The 9,111-nt window shown below is 35.0% G+C and overlaps 2 protein-coding genes across 2 annotated transcripts in view; one reads left to right on the plus strand and one right to left on the minus strand.

Annotated features, from left to right (window-relative positions):
- LOC106881743 (kinesin-like protein KIF27) overlaps window positions 1-6,926 on the plus strand; it is a 51,970-nt gene extending 45,044 nt beyond the window's left edge. Inside the window, exons 29-35 of the mRNA XM_052971516.1 lie at window positions 833-944; window positions 1,971-2,108; window positions 2,559-2,749; window positions 4,033-4,133; window positions 5,147-5,213; window positions 5,636-5,775; window positions 6,532-6,926. Coding sequence (XP_052827476.1) covers window positions 833-944; window positions 1,971-2,108; window positions 2,559-2,749; window positions 4,033-4,133; window positions 5,147-5,213; window positions 5,636-5,775; window positions 6,532-6,560 — 778 coding nt within the window. The 3' untranslated portion in view covers window positions 6,561-6,926. The remainder of the gene's footprint in view (window positions 1-832; window positions 945-1,970; window positions 2,109-2,558; window positions 2,750-4,032; window positions 4,134-5,146; window positions 5,214-5,635; window positions 5,776-6,531) is intronic.
- A 1,677-nt stretch (window positions 6,927-8,603) lies between these two features.
- Window positions 8,604-9,111, minus strand: part of LOC106883244 (prostaglandin reductase 1) — a 6,954-nt gene continuing 6,446 nt past the window's right edge. The window contains exon 9 of the mRNA XM_052971517.1: window positions 8,604-8,711. Coding sequence (XP_052827477.1) covers window positions 8,604-8,711 — 108 coding nt within the window. The remainder of the gene's footprint in view (window positions 8,712-9,111) is intronic.

Below are 9,111 nucleotides of genomic sequence, written 5' to 3' on the forward strand. Positions count from 1 at the left end.
ACTCAGAACATAGCGATGGGTGAAATACTGTTAAGCATTTCGTCCAGCATGCTAACGACCAATAATAATAATAATAATAATAATAATAATGATAATAATAATAATGATAATAATAATAATGAGGCTGTGTGGTAAGTAACTTGCTTACCAACCACATGGTTCCGGGTTCATTCCCACTGCGTGGCACCTTGGGCAAGTGTCTTCTACTATAGCCTCGGGCCGACCAAAGCCTTGTGAGTGGATTTGGCAGATGGAAACTCAAAGAAGCCTGTCGTATATATGTATGTATATATGTATGTGTGTATATATGTCTGTGTTTGTCCCCCCCAACATCGCTTGACAATCGATGCTGGTGTGTTCACGTCCCCATAAATTAGCGGTTTATCAAAACAGACTGACAAAATAAGTACTAGGCTTACAAAGAATAAGTCCTGGGGTCGATTTGCTCGACTAAAGGTGGTGCTCCAGTATGGCCACAGTAAAATGACTGAAACAAGGATTATTTTAAAACATTGAAAGGCAAGGAGGGTCCACCTGAGTAAAATAGAAATCAAAGGGGTGTACAGGATAAAAAAAAATGGTTGAGAATCACTGATATAGAGTGACATGTACTCTATTGTCATAGAGTGAAAGAGGGAATGTGAGAGAGAGAGATAGGCTGACACTCTGATAGTCAATCAGAAAAGGACACAGACAGGCAGACAGATTGACTCGTTCTATTAGTGTTTTACATGAGGCCTTAGAATTCTAAAGCTCCTCACCTTTGTGTGTCTGGCATGAGCTGGGATGCTGCTCTGCTGTGTGATGCTGAACCCTTCCCTATCACTTGTAGGTTAATAGAGCTAGAGGAGGCTGTCGAAGAACTTGATGCTGCCATTGAGTATAAGAACAAGACCATTGAAAGCAGACAGATGGAACTTCGACAATCTTGGTTCTCTGTGCAGGTAAGCTTACATTATGTTTCTTTTTTTTTTTTTTAATATTGTTTTAATGTTTTGATCAATTGATCTTCAACCCCAAGTTCTAATCAATCAATGTAGCCCTTAATCAAATCCCTTTTGGTACCTGTTTTAATGCTCCTTTTTTTATATATATTTTTTATCGTTCAACTCTATGTTAACCCTATTCTATCAAGCCCTAATCAAGTCCCTTTTTTGAGTGTATGTTTAGATTGATTGTTGAACCTCAGTTGATCAGATTCCTAATTAGATCCCTTTATTTTTTCAATGTTTTGTTTTAGTGTTGTTCAGCCATGTGTTTTCCCTAATCAGTTAAAGCCTGAATAAAGTCAGTACCAATTGATCAAAGACGTTCTAACTGTGACCATCCTATCTTTTTTTTTTCTTAAATCATACATATCCTTTACTTGTTTCAGTCATTGGACTGTGACCATGCCAGGACACTGGCATAAAGGGTTTTATGCAGTCAAATAAATCAACCCCAGTATTCATTTTTTAAAGTCTGGTACTTCTATCAGTCATCTTTGCCAAACCACTAAGTTACAGAGATGTAAACAAACCAACACCAGTTGTCAAGCAGTGGCAAAGAACAAACATAAACATGCATATATACACATGTATCTAAGCCTTGTGAGTGGATTTGATAGACAGGGCAGAGAGTAACTCAAAGAAGCCCATCACACACCTTGATATTGTGTGGACTGAGATCCCCATTGACAGGTCCCTGATATTTAAAAACCAAAGTGTTAACACATCTGTTTCACATCTGTTTTCCTCATTGGCATGGGTTGGATGGTTTGACAGGAGCTGACAAGCTGGAAAGCTAAGCCAGGCTCCATTCTGATTTGACATGGTTTCTATGGCTGGATGCCCTTCCTAATGCCAACCATTTTACAGAGTGTGCTGGGTGCTTTTACGTGGCACCACATGGGGTATGAATTTTTATGGTCAGCTTGTCTTCTATTTCTCAGTGTAATCTGTTTTTGTTCTTCTTTTTCATTACTTGACCAGCGTGAGGGTGGGATCTTGAGTTTATTCAACACCCTCAATCCGCAAGAAATGATGTTGCTCCTGATGAAATATTTTGAGAAAGTCATCAACTTCCGTGACAACGAGCGCAAGTTGAGTCACAAAATGAATGAGTTTCAGGTAAGCTCGGTTTTATTATGTTATCGTTGTCTGTCTTTTGGTGGTGGTGGTGGTGGTGGTGGTGGCAGTAGTGAGATGGAGGGAGAGGATTTTTATTGTTTAAACCAATGTTTATCAGCAGACCATTGTTAGACAGTAATCAAGAGAAGCTGTGGTCTTCTTGTCATTAATGTCTAACATAGGCACTACTCTCAGATTTTGAAGGAAGGGACTGTTTATTTTATCAACACTGGAACAATGACTGTGAAGTGGACCTTAGCAGGACCTGAACCCAAGACAGAACTTGTTGTAACTAGAAGCTGCAAGGCATTTAATCTGAAACTCTGCATTTTCTGCCATCTGTTTCTCTCGCCATTACTGCTGCTGTCTTTAGTTATGTTTGTTAATTCAAAAGAATATGACTTTATGCTTTATTAACTATTCTTAACTATTTTTTTTTTTTAATTCCAGAGCAGAATCGAAGAACAAGACAAGTTACTCCATGAAGCTGAAACCCATCACCAGAGAGCCAGTTTTGACATTGACCGCAGACTCACTCAGCAACAGCAACGGTATGAACAGAAAATTGGTGTACTAATGCACCAGTTGGCACAGTTTACAGAAAACAATGAAGATGCTAATAAAGAAGAACCACATGTCAAGTAAGAAATACCTGATGGAGACAACTGTCTTCTGTCCTTTGTCTGCTGTACACCTTTCTCTGACATCATTCATACTAACCTCCTTTTTCGTCTACATTGGTCATTCTGATCACCATGTTGTCGCTATAAGTCATGTTAGTCACTTTGTTATCTACTGACTAGGTATACTGACTTATTGGCTGCATCAATCATTGAGGCTTATTTTGTTGTCTTCATCAGTCACAGTCACTACCTTATTCTCTACATTAGTCATACAAACTACTCTATTAATTACATCAGTCATACAGACTTCCTTGTCTACGTCACTTACACCTGCCTTCTTGTTGTCTACATCAGTCATACAGATTACTTTATCTTCTACATCACTCACGTTAATCTCCTTGTATATCTATATTAGTCATACTGATCACTTTATTATCTGCATCAGTCATTCAGGTCACCTGATTGCCTATATCAGTTATATCAGCCCCTTTTTTCTTAGTTCAACATTGTCTCACTTTCTTATTTCTTTTCCTTCTCTCTTTATTCTATTTTTCACATTGATTTTAAATGTCCACTTCATATTATTGTTTGGCTAAGACTTCAGTGACAACCAATATGATTCTGTTATCTTTTTGTCCAAAGCTGTTTGACTCAAGATAAATGTGAGCTATTTAAAATGTTTTAAACCACTTTAATTTATGTATAAAATTGTTTGACCATAGACTGGTGTCTTTACAGAAGTGGTACACCACAGTCTAGTACATCTATATAATAAGGAAGCTGCTTATTAATTAATTTGGAATATGTAACTTTACTAAAAGAAAACAGTCTATACTTTCTAGAAAATTCTTTATAACTCTTATAAATTCCAATTTTAATAAATTTTTATCAAAATGTGATTTTCAGGTTTCTTTTATTATTGAAAATTTAACTTCATGATTCAATCTAAAAGCTAGTTTATATTCACTGCAACATAGTCATCTTACACTGCTAGATAGCATTTTTTACATCTCCATTTATACTTTTGGGAATATGAAGGTTGCCTAAATATTTTTCCAAATTGTAAGTTTAATCCAGCATTAGCTAAATTATGTAGGTTCCAATACCCTTTCATATTTTTGGGGTGTTGTTGACTATAGTCACTCTATGTAACATAGTAATTATCATCACTAGCCTATACTAGGCATCAAGTTTATACATTACTCTGTGCAACAGATTAGATATGTTCAAATGACACTCAAAGAATCCATAAAAAGAAAAGTTACATCTTATTTACTGTTGAGGACTTTGTCTCATTGCAGGATACGCAGCTTGGAAAAGGAGTTGTACTACTACAAGAAAACCAGTAGAGATCTGAAGAAGAAGTTACGTGATAAAGAAAATACATCACTGTGTCAATCAGGTAATCTCTCTCTCTCTCTCTCACACATACACATATATATATATATGACAGGCTTCTTTCAGTTTCCCTCCACCAAATCCACTCACAAGGCTTTGGTTGGCCCAAGGCTATAGTAGAATACACTTGCCCAAGATGCCATGCAGTGGAACTGAACCTGGAACCATGTGGTTGAGAAGCAAGCCTCTTACCACATAGTTACGCTTAAATTTAATATTTGTTTAATTTAGAGTGTGACCATCCCTATTTCAGAAAAATCAGTTATCCAGAATGTCTTTCAAATGGAAGATTCCAGAAAATTGATGTTGTACATGTATTACTATCAGAATAGTTCTCTATCATGTTGATCCTCTGTTGTTTATAGGGATGAGCTGTATGTACATCATTGTGGAACCTATTTACAGCTAGGTGGACTGGACTAGGTTATCCACCTGTCATTCTATGCAGTGTCCATTCATCCAGAAATGAATTGCATCTCCGCATGATCCCTATTGAATTGTTCCTTCGAATAATATCCAAATAAGTAGATTGGACCTGTGAATATTCAGTGATGCATGACCTGTATGTCGTTTCATAAAAATGTCTTTCTATCCCATAAATCTGCAATCTCAATTGATCACAGTTACTCAACAGAAATCAATGACTTCTATGTAGTGGCTTGACCTGCTAGAAATAGCAACCAAATCTACTTCAGATCACACCCTACCATCTTAATAAAGAACACACTGTTGTCTATGATATACAAATGGATGGCTGGTCATGATTATTGTAATCAACATTTGTTGTTGTTTGACTGCAAGAAATAACAACAAATTATCCCTCAATCCACACCCTACCATCTTCAAGAGACAGCTCATTGGATGATGTAGTCCTTTACACTATATTTGAAGAAGAAAAATGAAGGGATGGTCATGGATAGGATGTCTTTGATTATAGGCCTGCTCGAACAAGACCACTTCATCATCACGCAATAAAATACGATGTTATACTTAAACATTTAATCTTTGTCTTTTCAGAAGATCTTGGCCCAAAACTTGTTAAGTCAAAAGAATTTCCTAGGTGCAAGTCTTCCACTACAAACAGGTAAGAGGATAACATTGTTTTTAGTCTGTTGTCATCAGCCTCAGCTCAGGTGTGAGGCAAGGTATTTCTCCTGTGCTTTAACTGAAACACTTTACTCAACTGGTTGTTCTTGCAACATTGTTAGTAATTACAAGAGTTCCAATACGTTGTAGCTTATGAAAAAACAAATTTACATTCATCTGTGTTTCAGCCTCACGGTAAAATTAGGCTAACAAGGAACTAACTCTGATGAACTGTCAAGTAATAATGAGACCAGTTCTTTCTACCACCATCCAAAGCTGCTGCTAAAGCCCTCATAGGCCCTGATTTCACTGTGAGACTAAATGCATGTGGCTATGAGTTTACATATTTCCTTCTTCAATTGTTCAGTAGCTCTCGGTTGTGGTTCATTGATTTATTGTTTTGTTTTGTTTCAATTCTAGGAACTCGGTGGTCAGCTTTTCACCAACCAGCCAACATAACCAAGAACTTCCAAGTCAGCAGCCTGAATTATTCTGTGAGAATAACAAAACCGATCAGTCTGGGACTAAACCAGTTGTTGCTACATCGCTCCAGTTTTTAGGTAAGGTTTCCATGGTTACTCTTTGCTGCAGATTGTTAACAAGCTGTTGACTAATTGGTAAAACAACAATGCTGGACTGTTCTTCTTGCTTCTGCTTATATTTTAGGAGGACAGACAGTGATTCAACATTACAACATCAAAAGTTAGAAGTGATGAAAATATTAGTAGTATACAGAGAATCTATGTTACATTCAAAATTGAATGCAGTGTGACATTTGCTCTTAACTTCAGATAGACATGAGCATGGGTTTTAATGTTTGCCAAGTAGCATTTGTGAGTTGCATTCACACATTATATCCAGATATACAGTTAGGATGAAGTGGTGAAGCATGATCTTCAGATTGAGTCTCATGGAAGCAATGACAAGTGATCAAGACCTTTGGCGATTTGCTGTGCTGGAGAAGATACTTGCCCAAGGTGCTATGCAGTGGGACGGAACCTGAAACCATACAGTTTGAAAGCTAACTTTTCAACCACACATTCACCTATTTTTTATAGATTTCAATATTTAATATAAATTTATACATAACTGCTTGTAAGAAGGGTTTCACAGGAGACCCTTCCTACCAGTAGCTATGCAAATAAGAGTGGAAACTATTTGTCAGTCACACAGACTGACAAGTTATACTTCTTCTACAGAGGCACAACATAATGACTGTAGAATTAGCCGATTATTTAAAAAATAAAATTCTTGGTTATGAATCTATTAAATATAAAGTAATATTGTCAATTTGATTTTCTCTTTTTATCTTCCAGATTCCTTAGAAGTTCACTCCAGTGGTTGAGAATGTTCAAGATCCATGTTCTGGTCAGATTGTTTAAGGGTTTATATCTTAAAAGATTTTGCTTGTAAATTACTGCTGATATTTCTTGACTGGAAGATGGAACATTAACATTTCAAAAACTTGCATCATTGAGCAAAACACCTTCTGGTTCTTTAGATAAGACAACAATATAATATGAAACTTTACAGCCATGCCTAGACAGACTGATAGTGGATTACATGATGTCTAGAACCAGTGGAACTCAGAGAAACACACACATATATGTATTTACATCTGTGTGTGTGTGTGCACATGATGAAACATTCAGTAGGATATCATTTCATTGTAAAATAATCACCATTATATAATAAATCATTTTGCAAAATACATGTTGACTTAAGCAAGCATTTAAAACATCGGAGGGTGCTATGGTTTCATAAAAAAAAACAATAATATAAAATAGACTTTGATATTCTGCATTCAGAAAACAAAAATATATATATATAAGAATGAAACTAGAGGAAATGTTAGAATATCATTTGAGACGTGGTTTGTAACAATTGTCATTGGGAGAGTATGCTTCTTACACACACGCATAAATATATTGAGTAAAATAGGATCTCTTTTTTTCTGTCCGTTGTTGCCTTGTGTGTGGTGTTATTTAAGTGCAGTTATAGTAATATTTTCATGAATCTATCCTTCACCAGGCTATCATTTATGTTTTATATGTCTTAGCTCAGTATTTCTTTATTTGGATATAGTTAAAACCAGTGGCAAGCCAGAGCACGCATTTCCATCTGATAACTTCCCCTTCAGATAAATACTATATGAGTCTTTAAGCTTTATTTCCCCTCCAGATAAATGCTATAATGTGAGTCATTAAGGCTTTACACAACAGATCTCTAATTATGTTGAGCTAACAAGGAAAGCTCTACAGAGTTTAATCACACTCTGCTGTCTTACATAAGGAAAGGACACATTGCATAATAGAATCTAATATATTCCTAAAAAAACACGGAATGCTTCATGTGAAATACCTTTGAGCATGGCTCTGCTCAAACAGGACTAACTTGGAACTAAACAATACCAATGTATAATCTTGCTACTGTCTTTTTAGTGAGACAGCTTGTCTTTGGCACTACAATTCAGTTTTTAGCATGCTGTATAAAGCAGTATGGTACTCATGTAATTATAAATGTGCTTTTTTGGTTGGCCACAAAACCTTCACTTGGAATGGTAAAATGGATAGGAAACAGAAACATGTAGAAATCACCCAAAGTTATTGAATCAAAAATCACATGAGAACAAGATTTTGTACATGCAAATTTATTTTATTAAGATATTTTGTAAAAAGGGTGTTTTAAGAAAAAAACACTATATTTTAAGAGAACAGAGTAAGAACATCTCAAAAATAAAAACCAAAAAAAATCTAGCATTTTTTCTTACAATCTTTCAAAACAATTAGCTACATTGTCACAATTATTGGTTAAATTCTAATACTTTGTCTGTGCTTTGAAACAAAGAATGCTTTAAAACTTTTATATTTGCAAAGTAATTACACTTGTTATTTGGCAGCAATTGAAACCAATCTGTAATGTTGTTATTTCACACTATGTCAGCCTTGTGATCAAAGGTATTCTAGCCATGATCATCCAGTTTTTTTTTCTTTTTTCGGCATAGTGTATCTGGGACTACAGTTATCTAATGCATCCGTTCTTTTTAAGAAAATAAGAAATGGAGATTTGACTGTTATTTCTAACAGGTTGGGCAGCTAAAAAGAGGCTTTCTCACCAGTTTGAAATTTATAACTTTTTACCATTTAGTACTATTTATATAAAACATGAAGTATAAAGAATATCGTTCTTATAGATACTTAATTGTACAGTTCAGGAAATGTATATAAAAAAGAAATACCCACAAAAGCAAATTTTATCATTTTTTTTTTTTTTTTGAAAATTTAAAAACAAAATATGGATTTGTATCAATTAGAAAAATGTTTTTAAGTTTGTAGAATATTCCAAAATAAAATATATAAATTCCTTTTGAAAAACTGATTTAGTTGCATTAAATGATTGTTACATGTTCATATCTTGAAAGATTGGGACCAAAATGGAAGCCTTTCCAGTGGTAAGTGATTGCATTGGTAGCAGACATATCAGCAACTAGTTCTACCTGATGAATATCCAATAACATCTTTGAAGATACATTTTTATTATGCATAAATATTAGCAAAAACTATTTCAGCTTCAGTAAATTATTGGTTGTTTTAAATGAAAAGGTTACTCAACCTAGCAAGATGCAATAGAAAGAATATTAGAATGGACAAGAATAACCAAAAGTAGATTATGAAAGATTTGAAAGCAATTTTACCAAAGATCTAATGCAGGGCCTTCCATGATTCTTAGGATAACTGTAAAGGGTTTGCCTATTTAATGGTGTGGTGCTGTTTCAATCAAAATATAAATCAAATGTCTTAATGTTATATTAGAATATCTGGTCAAATCAGCTGAGAAAAATTTGAGCAATTGTGAAAAGTTGTGGTTTTATGAAAATATAATGCCCTGTTGGTTAC

The sequence above is a fragment of the Octopus bimaculoides genome, chromosome 11 (genome assembly GCF_001194135.2).
Source record: "Octopus bimaculoides isolate UCB-OBI-ISO-001 chromosome 11, ASM119413v2, whole genome shotgun sequence".
NCBI classification, from domain to species: domain Eukaryota; kingdom Metazoa; phylum Mollusca; class Cephalopoda; order Octopoda; family Octopodidae; genus Octopus; species Octopus bimaculoides.